Source organism: Atractosteus spatula, chromosome 5 (genome assembly GCF_055471065.1).
Source record: "Atractosteus spatula isolate fAtrSpa1 chromosome 5, fAtrSpa1.hap1, whole genome shotgun sequence".
Lineage (NCBI taxonomy): Eukaryota > Metazoa > Chordata > Actinopteri > Semionotiformes > Lepisosteidae > Atractosteus > Atractosteus spatula.
Genome location: NC_142710.1, coordinates 53,423,340 through 53,440,041, shown reverse-complemented (window position 1 = coordinate 53,440,041; position 16,702 = coordinate 53,423,340). Strand labels below are relative to the sequence as shown.

Genomic DNA, 16,702 nt, shown 5'->3' with positions numbered 1-16,702 from the left:
CCTGGTGTTGATTCTGTAAGATGCATTAAAAAAAACTCCAGTCATTTTCATGAATTCTTAACAACTATTCAGACATTAATTTTATTACGTCTCATAAATACCAGTGGGTAAGGGATTTGACTGCTGTAGTAAACAACAACGCTAAAGAAAACAAATGTCTTTTTCCTTGGAAGTATAATGTCTTTGGAGCTGGTTTGTTTCAGAACTTGGGAGTATTCATTCTGCCAAGTTCATATTGCTTTTATTTGTAGTACATATTATTGCATGTAGGAGTTTTTTTGCTGTAAGCCTCAGTTTATTTCTTATAATAAAAAGTTTCTAACCCGCCTGTTAGATGACATGGTTGTACAACTCTCCAATGAAATCGTGGCTTTCAAGTGAGTCTCTGCCGGGTGTGGGTGTTCTGTTCTGCAGTGCAGCGGAGAGGGTGAAGATGATTGCTTTTGTTTGTGCAGGTGGTGATAGGAGACAAGGTGGTCTTGAACCCTGTGAATGCTGGACAGCCCCTGCACGCCAGCAGTCACCAACTGGTAGACAACCCAGGGTGCAATGAGGTGGGTAGAGGTGTCCTATTTTCATGTTTTATCAATAATAATATAAATGCAAGCAATTATAGTGCTTTTCTGGACACTCCACTCAAAGCACTTTACAGGTAATGGGGACTCCCCTCCACCACCACCAATGTGCAGCGTCCACCTGGATGATGCGACGGCAGCCATAGTGCACCAAAACACTCACCACACATCAGCTATCAGTGGGGAAGAACCACAGAGTGATGAAGCCAATTCATAGATGGATTATTGGATTATGGATGGATTATTAGGAGGCCATGATTGGTAAAGGCCAATGGGTAATTTGGCCAAAACACAGGAATAACACCCCTACTCTTTTTGAGAAAGGCCATGGGATTTTTAGTGACCACTGAAAGTCAGGACCTCAGTTGTACATCTCATCTGAAGGACGACGCCTTTTTACAATATAGTGTCTCCGTCGCCATACTGAGGCATTGGGACCCACACAGACCGCAGGGTGAACGCCACCTACTGGCCCCGATAACACCACTTCCGGCAGCAACCTTAATTCTTTTCCCAGGAGGTCTCACATCCAGGTACTGACCAGGCTCACATCTGCTTAGCTTCAGTGGGCTGCCTGTTGTTAATTTCTTATCCCAGTCAAGGATGCACCTGAACCAGCAAGCTCCTACATTCCTTTGCAAGTTGAAGATGAATTTGTTACATGCAACATTAAGCTGTGTAGAGGAAATTTGCAAGAGCCCCCCCCCCCCCTTCCGAAATTTTTATGAATAAGCAGACAAGGTATGAATGAAAAAAGAAAAGAATGAATGGTAATGTAAAATAAATGTTTTAAAAGTGTAGTGGTTTATCCTAGATCAGCAGGTATGTCTGTAATTTTCCCACTTTGTACAAGGAAAATGGCCCTTCTTAGGCTTGCCTTGGAGTGTGGACTTCATTTTTACTAGGAAACAAAACTAAACTTTTGTAACATATTGCACCGTGTTTAAGAAGGGCTTTAGAAAGCTTTTGTTTCATCTATGTATTCAGTGTTCTGGTATTTTGTTAAAAAATGAAACCTTTGAAGCCTTGTTTATACTACCCAAGGCATGAAATGAAGAGGATTTATTTATTATTGCGCAAACATCACTGTTGGCCGAAAATTAAATTAAATTAAATTGCTTTAATTTTATTTGACTAGCTTTCCACAATATTGATTAAATTACTTGAAACATTAATAGATTTTTTTTAAAAACGCAAAATGCTATTGTCTTGTTTAACATGAAATATGGAGGACTATTAAAGACTTCAAAGATAACAAATGCCTAATGCCTACAAGCCAGGTGAAAAATTTACTTCATAACATTGTTAAAAATGAAAAAATCCATAGGGGCATGTTGTACCGTAAGCACCAGATTTCTAAGCTTTCGATTTAAAAACACAACTGTGTTGTTAAGTGATAGACCGATATTAATGAGTGTTTTTTTGCATTTTGAAATTCAGCTCCACTTTGGTGAACATTCTTTCATTTGCTATTTCTCTTTTATCCTTTCTCTTTACTTTTTCAGGTGAACTCTGTGAACTGTAATACTAGCTGGAAGATAGTTCTGTTCATGAAATGGAGTGACAACAAAGAGGTTATTTTAAAAGGGGTGAGAGGTTTTTGTGTTTTGAACTTGCTGGCCGATTTTAGTTCTAATTTTAATAAACCCCTGACCACACCACAGTAGCTTTTATGAGGCTATAAAAGACTGAACTTCAAAGTCTTTCACGCACTTACCCTGGGTTTTCTTTACACTTAATCTTATATCAGATGAACTTGGAATGAATCCTTATCAGAAAGCACATGCCTGTGCAGGATTTCATTATATACAGTATATAAAATATTTAGACACAAATGTGTATATATATATGGCTGGTACATTTTTGCCTCTTTTACACTTTGGCAGATTATGACCAGCTTCTTTTTGCCACTAGGTAGCTGATTCTTTGCGTGATTACTGAAACTTGTTGCTAATTAATAGTGCCCTTTTGGACTTTGCACCTGAATATGTTCTTTTAGTTATATCCTGAATTGTGTGCTTTTTAAGCTTTGTTCCTGTAAAGTTTCATGTAATCTGTGGTAATCAGTTCACTTTTCCCACTGGTCTCAGGGAGATGTAGTGCGGCTGTTCCATGCAGAGCAGGAAAAGTTTCTGACTTGTGACGAACATCGTAAGAAGCAGTACGTGTTCCTCAGGACCACAGGACGCCAATCAGCTACCTCAGCAACCAGCTCAAAAGCTCTGTGGGAGGTGGAGGTGAGCAGCTGCTGAAGAGCTGGCTTTTTCATATCGTAAAATAAAACTAAAAAACATGTGTAGGGATCTCAACCCATCAAAAAAACTGATCAACACTGAATTGTGCAGAGAACCGCACTAATTCTTTGGAGGATATTCTGGTACATTTCAATGGGAGGATGTTGTTGGCATTATTGTTAGCTTGCTCTTTTCACTTGGAAAGTAGGGTGTGGTTTTGAGGGTAGCATCTCTTTCTGACAGGCTTTTCAGGTTTTTTTGTAGCAGCTATGAGTTTTCTAATTTATTTTCAATTATTTTCTTTTAAAAGGTTGTCCAGCATGACCCTTGTAGAGGTGGTGCTGGTTACTGGAACAGTCTGTTCAGATTTAAGCATCTAGCCACTGGCCACTACCTGGCAGCAGAGGTAAGAGCTACAACTCCATTTTCTTGCCACGTATAGTTCACTCTAGTTGGCGCTGCCTGTTGCATCATGTAATGGATGTACGACACAGTGCCTGATCCTGTCACATTGCCCTTTAGTTCATAAAACTGGATTCCCCAAAAATTCCCCAAAAATGTTTCTGTATTCTCAGTAGATCTCATTTATTGTTCTGTTTGCAATCGTTAACTTTGTTTTCCACGTTAGTTCATGTTTTCTAGGTGACTGTTCTATAAGAAAGCAAGGAATAAGCAGTCTCTCAAACTTCAGTTTCAAGCCGTATTTGTTTATTCCTGTCACAGTTTAGCTGTTGTCTTAGTCTGTGTTCTACAAGTGGACAGATCCATGCAATATCGTTTATATTGGTTTTTACCTTAAGGTATTGTTTTCACAGGTAAACCCAGATTATGAAGAAGAATGCCAAGAATCCCGATCCTCTGTGAGTAGTGGTCAACAATTTAAAGTAAAATTGCATCTGTTGAGCCCTGACTTGTTATGCTACCTGTCTGTGGGTAGTATAAACAGCAGCCTGCAGTGGTACTTTTTTTGGAGGGGTTGGCTGGCCTTGAAGGTCATAGATACAATTTCTAGTGACAGCAATGTTAAATCTATGCGTTGTCTTGTAATCCTTTTGTTCAGTTAACAAACACTTCCCATTACCAATTTGCTCTCCATCTGTCATGGTAATAACAGCCTCCAGTATAGCAATTCCTCCTTCCAGTTCCCCTTGTCTGTTGTAGTGTCTCATTAAACTTGTATAGCTCACCCCTTCTAAGTAGTACCAATTGACGTGAAATTATTCTGTGTATTAATAGAGTGCACACTGTAAAAAATTGCATTACGGGTTTTATAGAGTAACATACCAGCAATAGTGTATTGAAATACAGTGCATCTGACTGGAAATGCAGTACATTGTACTTTCATGTTGTGGTTATAACAGTGAACACTATAAAGTGTTTAGTTTTCTTTTTAGAAAACGAGCTCTCACGAATCAAATCCTTTAGTGACCCCGTAAGTTAGCTATGACAGGAAAATGTAAAATAAGCAACAAGTTGAATTCATTTTTGAAGCTTTTTGAAGCTTCAACAGGAAATATAAAACAAGATATCACGTTGAGTGTCTTCAAAATATGGGTTGACATGTTAAAAACTAATGATTTTAATCATAAGAGAAGCACGCCAGTGTCAGTTTTTTTATGAAGTAATTTTACTTTGAACTCTCGCCTGGAATTTATGAAGGTGAGTGGAAGATTAAGTACAGTTTTAAAATAGACCAGCTAGGTTGTGAGCAGGGTAGCGGGAACTACAGACCTCAGGAATTTTATGCTCTGTGGCACGGCTTAAGTCTCCATTGCAATCCATCCCTTGGAATATTATGTTTTTACACCACTAGGTGTCATCCAGTGTGATGGAAAATAGTAATTTATATCATAGCACCAGCACTGTAATATGAGTTGTTGCCTACAGATGGCACACTATCCATATTTATGTTTATTAATGTGTTTTAACCTGGTGTACCTTCCAAACAACTCCCTTAGCTGTAGGGCTTTGCATTTAACACACCATCTTAACCTTAGGCTTGGCTTTTCTGAAGAGGAGAACAAATTAAGAGGAGAAAAAGTCCTGATTGGGCCAGTTTTGCCACACTTATGGAGCATCTTATGCTGAGCTTTGAATCTATTCAGGCTCCACTGTGCTTTAGACAGATGAGAGACCCTTTTTTTCCATTTTACCAAATTACCTCCTAAAACGTATTTTTAAAGTAATCCTAAAATCTGAATTACAACACTTAATTTTTATAGGTTATTTTTTTTACAACCTTTACATCTCAACATTTATTCGTAATTAGGTGATGGTATTCACTCCCACTATATTTTATGCTTGGGTTAAGTGTTCAATAGTTTCATGCATTGAAGATGGGGGTTTATTGACAGAGGAAGATTTGTCATAATTTTGACACATTTACTCACAAATAAATTATATTTTTTATTAGCACAAAACTTGGTATGATCACAAATTTGTGGCTGGTTGCTTTAAGAGGCTCACTCCTCTCTGAACACCATAAACAAAGCCAATAAACTTTCCTAACATGATGTAAGGAAAAATGTAACATTTCTGTCTTCGTGAGCTACACAGTGACAGTTTAGCATCAAAACCTGAAGTCTAGATTGTGCTGCTGACTTTTTCCTGTATCCTGCCTTTTCATTAAAACAGTGAAATGTTTAAGGACTTTGCACAATTGTCTTTTGTTTTAATTTGGCCTTTAATGAAATAAGAGGAGCATAACCAAATAAGTCAGTGATGAAAACGCATGATAAATTAGTAGGGCTTTACTTGCGCGTTTTCAATTTAGTGAGTGAAAAGATGTCTTTCTATCCCTTAGCTCTGTCAAATTAAATCTTTGCAGACATTTCATGTTCTACCAGACATCATCAAATGGTTGTTCTTGAAGTTCAAATTTAGCATTCCTGTAGCATTTGTACAAGCATCTTTTGTCACAGAAAATAAAAATAGATGGGTTCTTTTGATATGCTTTTTTTAATGTCCCTACATATTGTTAATGTTTTTGAAAATCACCATAGTTGTCCTTTTAATGGGTGTCCACGTGAAGGAAAAAAATGGACAAGTCTATAAACCAGATCAGTCAGTTTTTTTATTTAACCAGATTCTCCAAATTCCCCTGTACAGTGCCACCTGGATAAGAAGGTCATGCCACTACAAGAGTGTACATACACAGCAAAATCTTTAAACCCAATGGTGACAATGTCTTTTTAAAGAAGTTACTAGAAATTCAGTCTAAGCCTTTTTCTGTGTCTTCCGAATCATTTTTTTTTCATCGCATATAGGGAGAGCAGTAGGCTGATCTGTGTCCTTGGACTCATGGCTGGCTAGCTAGCATGTCCCATAGGTCTTCACCTAGGTAGAGCATGCTACCCAGCCAAGTTGTTGAAGCTGATACCCTGGCTTCTTTCAAGAAATGGCTCGATGAGATCCTTGGATCAGATATCTTTCTTTCCTATCATACAGACTAGATGGTCCAAATGGCCTCCTTTCACTTGTAATCATTCTTGTCTGGTTAGGTGGATTCCGAGCAGGAGGCCCTGAGAGCGCGACTGCGTACTGCCCAGGAGAAGGTGATGTACACTTTGGTGTCTGTGCCTGACGGAAATGACATCTCCTCCATCTTTGAGCTGGACCCCACCACACTGAGAGGGGGTGACTCGCTGGTGCCCAGGTAATTAGTCAGGTTATAAGGCTTTGTTTGGTTTGAAGAAACTATTCGTTTTCTGTGCAATTTGAGGAACAACACATGCTGATAGTCAAAATGTTTTGAAAGAAATGCATTTATTAAAGAAATGAAATTTTGACTGGGAAAAAGTTAAAGGTTTATTCCATGCTGAAAAGAGGGGGAAAAAAGGAAAAGTGTTTCGGCTGTGGAGACTTCTCCCAAAGAAGGCTCCACATTCTTCTTCTCCTGAAGAAGGCTCCACAGCCAAAATGTTGCGTTTCCTTTCTTCTCTTGCATGGAATAAACCTTTTACTTGTTCCTACGTGTGCTGATGCAGCTACTGTACCTACCTAAATGCATCACAGCTCACATGAAATTGGTTAGGTTTAGCACAAAGTATTGTCAGGGGTATGTCTTCTGTTGATCCAATATGGATCCACATAATGTCACCCTTAATATTATACCACAAATTCTGTGTGTTCTTCGTACATGTTTTTTAAACAGAGAACATACCACAGTTACATCTCATGATTCTTTTTGATTGTCAACAGTTTTTTAATGTTTTTTGGAATGTGCTCTGTCCATGAAAAACTGTTTGCCAATTTAGTAGTGTGCTGATGTTACATTGTGTTGAAAACATATTGCAACCAAACACCCCTGTTGATTCAACTGAGCTGAGTATTTGAATAGATTTCACTCTCAGGGGGTCTCTGGTTGGAGTTATTTTCCTGCTCCAGCCTTCAAAATTTACTGATTAAATCTTCTTGCATGACTTTCCTGCAGAGCATGTGTATGTTACAACCAGCTAAAGATTTTTATATAGTTCAAGATCAATGTTTTTGGCTCTTAAAAATGTATTATTGAATTCTGCTAACAGAGTATTCTATCTGTGTGTTTGATCTGGATTTGGGTTTTGCTAAATATTTATTGTACATCCTTTTTAAACAAAAACATGAGGACCGAATTTAAAATATTTAGGCCTTTAGGCAAAAAAAAAACAAATTAAAGCTTACTGGTAATTTTTGCTTTTTTTTAATGTATCTGAGGGGCTCCAAATAAGCATCTCTTTTATTAGTTATATTATCAGTACATTAGCTCATTTTTGAAAGAGTTTTACCTCGGCATTTTTGTTATGTTCAGCTCCAGAATTTGTAATGTATGTCTTTTCATCTGCTCAGTCCTTTATGGTTGCAGGAGTCTTGCTGCTCAGCTTGCAGTTCTCAAATACCTTAAATTCAAGGTGCTTTTTTGTAATTTACTAACATATTGTAAACGAGAGGACTATGTTAATAGCTGTGGCACCACATATAAAAAATTACTTGGGGATAAAGTGATTCCTGATCCTGTAGTGTGGAAGCATATCTTTTGAAGCGTGGTTCGTAGCGATAGAAAGCCGGATGGATTGTGCTGCAGAAAAAGCCCATTTACTGTTTAAAGAAGGACACCATGACAACCAGACAGCCTGTAGTTAAGGCACAATAGATTCATTGATCCTGAAGATGTTGTAATGTGCCTTGTAAATCTTATCGTATCATTCTTCTAACAACAGAAGGCAGATGTTGTGCAATATATCACCCACGTGAACAGACAAAATTACCTTAGCTTCATGTTTATTTGCTATAACTTTTTTTTTGGCTGTTGCTGGCTCAAGATATGTTATTTTCCTCCTTTTCCTGAACTAGCCATTTGCAGGACATGGCCATTTTAATTCACAGACTAAACTGAATCCAACAGAGTAATGTGCTGTGTGGCATAAAGAAACCCTTTATTATGTGATCGCCATGATGGAAGGATTAAGAGCTTAATTAAATGCATACTGAAGGTGAAAAGTCAGGTGGAAAACATAGCAGTTGATCTTTAATCCACATCTCATTTTCCTTATTTGGACAAACTAATTAGCTGTGAAACCTATTTCAGAGACTTACTAATGTCAGTGTTGAGAAATGCCAAAGGTTAGGCATGTATAATCGGGTAATGTATAATCTGACATACAACATGCTTATTTAAATCCTGGTCCTGTTAGAGTTTATTGGTGAGATCATGAAAATCTTCCTTCTCTTGCTATTTCTTTCTTGGTCACATGACCGCCGTCTGCTTTTAGACAGCTCTGGGAATTTTGTCCTTGATAAGAGGTGGGCAAGATGTCTTGGTATTTTTCCAGTCATTACAATTGCAAGTAGACCATAATGACATAATGACTTATGGCAATCTTTGTTCTCGTTACTGGATTAATATTAACATTTTTTCATCTCCACGATAAGAGATGCCGACACTGCCTTCAGTGATTTTCAGTTCCACAGACAAGCCATTATGTAAGCTATATATTTGAATAATTATTCTATGTCTACTTCTGTACTCTTCCAATTTAGCAAAGCTTCTGTATTGGCAATATAGCATTACAAACTATGCTGTTTTCAAATAGTTATGATATGCTACCATGTGTTCAATATGTGTACAGAGCTAAAGAATGAGGTGTTGCAAAAACCATTCTATGCTGCACTATCTCCTAAACAGATGGATGCCATTGATTTATGATCTCAGGTCTCAAAGTGGTAGCACAGACTAACAAGTAGACATAACCTCAGAATTTCCCATTAAAGCTAATGGGAGCCATTCCTTCCCCAGAATTGTATGAAATTTCAGTAATAATTATTCTTTATGGGGCACAATGAACAATTTGACCATCACATGTTATGCATATAAAGAGGATAACCAGCTGTTGTAATTAATTTTGTTTAGCTGTGTCATTGCTCCCCAGTACAATGGGCTTTTCCTAAAGAGTGTAGCAGATGGTGGTAGATTGGTGCTTAATTTAACACAAAAGTATAGAAATAACATGCAGTCAATTCTAACATGAATTCTGCCTAGAAATTAGAAATTATGACTTACTACATGCTGACAGTAGAAACAGGTACTGTATATCTCTCAGGTGCTGTGTGTAATTTAGTGCTTTTAAAATATATAAGTGAAAAGTGTGGAAGTTCAGTACCAGTAGTACCAATGCATAAACACAAAATTGTCTCTTGCTTGGTGCTGCGAGAGAATGCTCCATTCCTTTTACAGAAACTAATCTCAATTCTTGGACACCAAACAGCACAAGGTCCATTTCATCCAGTAATACAGTAAATAGAATATGCTAATTAACAATGTTTCAGTCTAAATGAACTTCAGTTTCTAAATCATAGCAGCAGGTTTATATGGACTAGTAACAACTTGGGCTTTACTGCTTGTTTAATATAGCCAACAAGGAGTATGGGTTGCTACAGATACCCCTAAAAGGTCAGAAGAGATGTCCTATCTCACGTATAGTGATTTTAAACATCACAACTGAGCTTAATCTTGTGGTGTAACAGTTTTCTCTGACTATAGTCGCTGATACCGTACAATTCAAATAGAAATTTCACAGTTCTCTGAGCTATTCCAGCAATAAAACGTTATTTTTTTAATACTAAATTCAAATTGATCACTGGAGTGACTTGATATGCTTTTATCTCAAAATCGGTATCTGTCATTTGCCTACGGTGCCTACAATGTTTTCTTTATGAGAGCAAATTCACATTATATTTTTCAGAAAATGGAACAGGCATTAAACATTCTAATCTAGATAGCTTGTTTCTTTGTGGAATATGTAGTATGACCTAGGATGATTATAACACCTGAACATTTATCAATCTTTGAGGAGATGGATTAATTAGATAAAATCTCAATATGGTATGACATTCTTGTTTTTGGAAATTACCCACTGTCACATGTAATACTTAATTTTTCTTAAGTTTTTCATTGACTGGTGAAAATGAATGATAAACACCTAATTTAACATAAAAGGATCTTGACTTTCCAACCTATAAAATTAAGAATGTTTCCCCACATTTTAAACATTATATATCCTTAATTTATACCATTATACCTTTCATGTTACTGTACATAACTTAAAATGTTAAGGTCTGTGACTTTCTTTACAGTATGTTAAGTCTTCAATGGCTTTGAACCAATAGTTGTGACGAGGCAGTATGCAAAATACAGCATCTTCAAATTAAATTGTTTTACTTTTAAACATAAAGAACAGCTGTAGAAACACTTCAGTATTCTTTGGAACTCTAGGAAATGGTAAATACTACAGATATGGTTGAAGCTACTGTATCTTTATGTTTGAAATGTTCTAGACATTGAGCATTCATGTATTCAAAGGTAACTATTTTATTAATTTCAGGCGACGCTTACAGACAGCTTGGTGTAATCTTCAGAAAGTGAGCCCTTCTCACTTTTGTCGTGAGATTATTTTTCGGTCTCATAAATCCAGAAAAATTAGATAGATTTTTATTAAGGCATTTGTTTTCCAGGAATAATAGGATGCAGTTCAAAAATGCATCACAGTTAATGTCTACAGTTGTTGAGACTACTGTGACACTTTCTGGAAGATTTCATTCCTTATGGCTTCATAGTTCTGAGTTATTATCAACTGGCTCTGTATTGTTTTACAAGGTTTTCTGCTCAATAGAGACACAGTTTGCCTTTGGGGTATAGGGAATCTTATTACACTTTGTGTTCACTTCAACTGATGCTTTCATATTTGTAATTGGTGGCTCTCCAGCTTCTCACATGATTCGGCTTGATGCTCACTGAATGTCTTAGTTGTCCATGTGTGAAATTAATTTCAGATTTGCCTCAAAAAAATATTTCACTCATTGTGTTAAGGAACACATGGCCTTTGTTACTTTGCCTTTTGGATCTGACTGCTACGCAAGAAGTAAATTGAATTTTTTTATAATTTAAGATGATTAATTTAAGTATTTTATTTTGGGTAAACCGAATAATCTGCGAGACATTAGACTCTGCCTTAACTATTCGGCTGGTTTTAGTAAAAGACTAATTCAAAAAGGAAATATTTCCTCTCATACAAACTGTCACTGAAAGGCTCTTTTCTCCAATTCCTTTGCAATATGTGGAATTTTATACAACACAAGACTTGCTCTGGTGTTCTATCTGTGAAAGGGCTAAGATTGCTCTGTGGAAGTTTAGAATTTTGTCTTGTCCCAAAATTCTGTTTTCAACTTGATTTGGATAATTGATTTTGCTGAACAGTTAAGGATAGATTATGTATAAATTAGATTCCTTTTGAATCTGTTATGGAATGAAGTTTAAAGGAATTATATTAGAGTATGTATATTTTACTTTTAAAAGATAGCTATGGTTTATTTGAAGTTGAGGTAAATGGGGAATATTTTCACAACATGTTTTTTTTCATTTTAAGGCTCCAGACATGTACATTCTTAGTGTTTTTATAATGAATTAAAATTGTGCAGAGATTACTGTTTAATCAATAAATCAATAATGAGATTTTCCTGGTTTTTTAGTCCAGCTGTTGTAAGTCATACTTAGTCAACTGTTTCAGGTAAAGATAACATTTTCTGCAGGCTTTTGTGGGCCAGCTGCAAGAAATGATTTTCTCTAACATTAAATTAATCTTTTCTAAGGAACTCCTACGTAAGGCTGAGACATCTCTGCACTAACACATGGGTTCACAGTACCAACAACCCCATAGACAAGGATGAAGAGAAGCCTGTTATGCTTAGAGTAAGTGGGCTGGTTTCCTCACCAACCTCACTTTTCGTGGCTCTCAATTTAATGATCTGAGGCCTGCTTACTCGTGTCTACTTGATGCAATTTAATAAAATCACAACCCACATCAAATGTTAGAAATTAACTTCATATGACAACCAAGCCTAATTTTAATCTTGATAGGCAAGACTTTTAGACTTCACTGATTTTGAACTGTTTGAACTTGCTACATACAGTATGTTAAAGTCGGTAATTTAGAATTTATTTGAAAACACCGTGTTATTAAGAGATGTAGAATTAAGATTTGCATGTGTTCCTCTTTTGTCTATCAGATGGGAATTAAACTTTTAAGTCACTGCATAGTACCTTTAAACCTAAAAAGTACCTAAAAATATGTATTTTTTTTTCAAATTTAGATTGGCACATCTCCACTGAAAGAAGACAAAGAAGCTTTTGCAATTGTCCCAGTGTCCCCGGCTGAAGTGCGAGATTTGGACTTTGCCAATGATGCCAGTAAAGTGTTGGCCTCTATAGCTGGCAAACTGGAGAAAGGAACAATAACCCAGAATGAAAGGAGGTAAGACTCCCACATAAAGGCATATTGATTCAGCAATCTTGTTGAAAAAAGGCAGTTTATTATGAGAAGAGTTTGTTTCCAGAACCTAAAAGCTGTACAAACAGAGGAATTTCACATTTGTGCATTGGGAACAATGGAGAAGGAGAGCATTGCCTTAGCCAGATTCCCCTCCCAATGGGATTAATGTCGTTTTCATCAGTTCTTTCTAGCCGTTAGGACTGTTAATGATTTAAAGTGAATCCTCTTACTTATGTCTCAGTACTGTTATTCGGCGCCTTGCTCCAGATGCATTTTTCTGAGGGTTTCTATGGTTACGTCATGAACAATATTTCCCATAAACACTGTGAGTGCTTCTATCCGGAATCCATGGAGACCTTCTGTGGTTTTTCAGTCACATTCTGATGAGAAAAGTCCTCAGGGACTGCAACATTTAAAAAAAAAAAAGCTGTACAAGATATAAAGGTAACCAAATGTAAAGGAATATTTACTTTGTGTCTATTCAAATTTTATCATTGTCCTTTACTATATTGAAGTTCTCATTGTTATTTTTGGAGCTTCTTGACTTTAATTGTAAGTAAGCACATTTTCAAAATTGTAAAAGCCGACTGAAGCAGAACCCGCTAAGTAGAAGCTTTTAAACAACTGAGATTTGTTTTTATTCGCATATTTTACCTGTGAACCAAACAGACCTTTTAATCGGCTGTCTTATTCTAATCTAAAATCAGAGGAGATAAATATTGCCTCGTGATTTTGTTTTTGGTGTTGTATTTACAAAGTGAAGATGAGTGATTTCTTTTTAGTTTGATTTGCTAGTGGGAATATTGATGCCTCTTCTGTCTGCCAGCCCTTTTCTGTTAATGGGAAGATTTGAACTGACCGAGATAGTTGTCTCCTTCTCTTTCTTGTTTACACATACAGTTGGCCCGTCAGGCAAAAACACAAACTGGTAATAATGTTTTATTTTGCAATCGAAACCAACATTCATCGCATGTAACATCACTCTAATAGAGTGCGACAAAATTCTGTCTCACTGCTACATATTGTTACAAACAGGTTTGTAACAAAGCTGCTGGAGGACTTGGTCTTCTTTGTTGTGGACATTCCGAATAACGGCCAGGATGTGCTTGAAATAATGGTCAACAAGCCGAACAGGGAACGGCAGAAGCTAATGAGAGAGCAAAACATCCTGAAACAGGTAAGCCTGCCTGTCTCAGTGGGATGTCCTTGTGATTCATGGTGGCTTGGCCATTTTAAAAGGGCTTGCATGCAGTGCACGTTGATCCTTGTAGTCCGGAAGTTCCTGCGATCTGGGTTTTGTCATTAGTCCACTGCAACCAGGTTTCCCCAAGCAGATCTGTCAGATTTAGAATCTGGCATCAATGGAGAATTTCTTGACTTGTTTCCCAACTTTGGCTTTAAGGGTTGTAGTGGTGAGCCAAGTAATTAATGGCAGTTGCAAGACTGAGGAATAAAATACGTGCTGTTGCTTTGCTGCCCATGCCTTACTGGCTTATCAGCAGGTGTTTCTTGTATGTGTGGTGTGTAGATCTTCAAGCTGCTACAGGCACCCTTCACCGACAGTGGGGACGGACCCATGTTGCGACTGGAGGAGCTGGCGGACCAGCGGCACGCCCCCTTCAGGCACATTTGCAGACTGTGCTACAGGGTCTTGAGGCACTCTCAGCAGGACTACAGGAAAAACCAGGTGCGCCTCAGGGCTTGCTCACATAGCCCGAGTGATTTCAGCACTGCTTGGTTAAACCAGCTAATATGTGCTTGAAGGAACGATTTTCCACACAGCATGTATGCTTAATAAACCAAGAAATATACAGTATAAGGTCTTTCATTCAGAAATGATTCTGATCCCGTATTTATTCACTTAAGATGTTTCAGGAATAAATTAGTTGTGTAAATAATTATCCAATGAATTCTAATGTAGCAGATTTTCTTTTGACATCTCTGTAATGGGCCTTGCATTTGCATATTGTGACTTGGGTCATTTAAACTTAAGCTGTTTCAGCAGTAGGAGAAATAAAATTGTGCCTTATAGGCGTAGTTCGTGTTAGTAATACTATCCCTTTATCTTCTAAGGAATACATTGCTAAGCAATTTCGCTTCATGCAGAAGCAAATTGGATATGATGTACTGGCTGAAGACACAATTACTGCCTTGTTGCACAACAACCGGAAACTTCTAGAAAAACACATCACTGCTGCGGAGATTGACACCTTTGTCAGTTTAGTAAGAAAAAACCGGGAGCCCAGGTGAGCAAAATATTGTTGTCAAAATACATGTAACTGTAGCACTTGTAGCATACATGTAATGCATGTATGATTTTAGCACTTTTTTTCTTACATTGTACTTGACACCCAGGCATGGCTTTGAATCTTCATCAGTGCTTTAAATGACAAAAGGCACAATTTATGGGCCTATCAAAAAATGTAATACATTCATATGTGAAAGTGTTTTACATGAAGGCATAGAAGGCAGATGATTGCATGCTATTAAATGTGAAAACATTTCAGAATGCAGTCATGATTGGTGGCTTAATAATTTGAAAAATGCACAGTATTACATTATGGAGTACCAGCATGTCCTTAAGTTTTAATTTTAAGATGAAATTGCCCAATATCACTTGGCTCAACAGATGTTCCCCTTTGTGCAGTTAGTATTCACAGCTGCAACACATTAAGTTTGCTTCACATTGCTGGGCTTCAAAACCCAAAACGTCCTTACTGTCTGTGACATCTCAATGTGACCACATATGTCTTTTTTTTTTCAGATTCCTGGATTACTTATCAGATCTGTGCGTGTCAATGAACAAATCGATTCCAGTCACCCAGGAGCTCATCTGTACAGCAGTCCTGGACTCTGCCAATGCAGACATTCTTATTGAGACAAAGTGAGAAACTGTTACTGTAGGTGGTTGTGTTACAATCATTTGCCACTTGAGTGGATATAATGCATTCTCTTCTGACCCATACCATGAAATTAGTTCAACTCCGATATTTGTTATTGTGTGAGTTTGGCTGCTAAGACTGATAACAGTGCTTTATTAAGGTAACAGTTAATGTACTGTACCCATTGGTGAAAGCTTGTGAGTAGCAATTAGTGTACCAACCACTTTCTGACTCACTTTTTCAGGCCATTTTATAAACTTCGGTCTTTACATATTTTTGCCTTTGCACGAAGTTGTAATTTATCCCCATTTTGCACTATAGTATAGTATAATCTGTGATGTACAGTACAGCATAATATAAACACAACATATGCTTTCAAGGAGTGAACAAACCTTGCTTTTACATTAAGCAGATAAAATTCTTTAACATGCCATTTCAAATGCCATCTACTCTACAGAGTTTTTTTTTCACATGCTCATTTGATAAAGAGTATTTAATGAGTATTTAGTGTTCTCCAATTATAATTGGCAAGATCTTTCATCTTGTGTTCTTCACAATACTAGTATCTTTGCATGATAGGCTAAAAAATAATAAATACATTTTAAGAGCTGATGATACTCTTCATGCAGGTTATACAGGTTTTAAAAGGAATTTCATATTACATATATGTTTTAAACCATTAAAATAACTTATCCTCACAGACCTTGACTGGCACATACAGACTTGTCACATAAAGCCAAGATGTTTTTAGCAGCAGGACACACTAAAGAATAATTTTAACTTTTATTTCCACGAGCATTAAAGGATATATTAATCTTCATTCCACTGTAATTAGTTTTCTTAGTGCAGACATAGTGTTACATTTTACATAGTCTTAGTGTTACATTTTCACATTTTTCTTTTTTTTTTTCACTGATCAATTAACTATAAAGATGGCAGTCTATAGCATAACCTCATAGTAGTGACTGAAACTGATAGGTTATTTACATCTTTTTAATGTTTTATTTTCTGTGTTTGGTCTTAATCATGGAACCTGAGCTTGGTTATTAAAATATAAAATGGCAGCAAGCGACTGATGCATTTTCACACCTTTGTCATTTTAAAGTTCAAATGAAAGTTGGGGAAAATTGTATAATTGTTAACTAATATCTAGACCATCAAATTGCACAACTGGGTATTTTAAAAAAATGGCAGTGGCGGTGCATCCT

At 36.9% G+C, this 16,702-nt stretch overlaps 1 protein-coding gene across 1 annotated transcript in view; it reads left to right on the top strand.

Annotated features, from left to right (window-relative positions):
• Positions 1 to 16,702, top strand: part of itpr1b (inositol 1,4,5-trisphosphate receptor, type 1b) — a 138,279-nt gene that overhangs the window by 29,110 nt on the left and 92,467 nt on the right. Inside the window, exons 7-18 of the mRNA XM_088916338.1 lie at positions 456 to 554; positions 2,081 to 2,164; positions 2,666 to 2,812; positions 3,120 to 3,215; positions 3,625 to 3,669; positions 6,310 to 6,464; positions 11,933 to 12,032; positions 12,434 to 12,594; positions 13,648 to 13,789; positions 14,141 to 14,299; positions 14,686 to 14,858; positions 15,377 to 15,496. Of these exons, the coding sequence (XP_088772464.1) occupies positions 456 to 554; positions 2,081 to 2,164; positions 2,666 to 2,812; positions 3,120 to 3,215; positions 3,625 to 3,669; positions 6,310 to 6,464; positions 11,933 to 12,032; positions 12,434 to 12,594; positions 13,648 to 13,789; positions 14,141 to 14,299; positions 14,686 to 14,858; positions 15,377 to 15,496 (1,481 nt within the window). The remainder of the gene's footprint in view (positions 1 to 455; positions 555 to 2,080; positions 2,165 to 2,665; positions 2,813 to 3,119; positions 3,216 to 3,624; positions 3,670 to 6,309; positions 6,465 to 11,932; positions 12,033 to 12,433; positions 12,595 to 13,647; positions 13,790 to 14,140; positions 14,300 to 14,685; positions 14,859 to 15,376; positions 15,497 to 16,702) is intronic.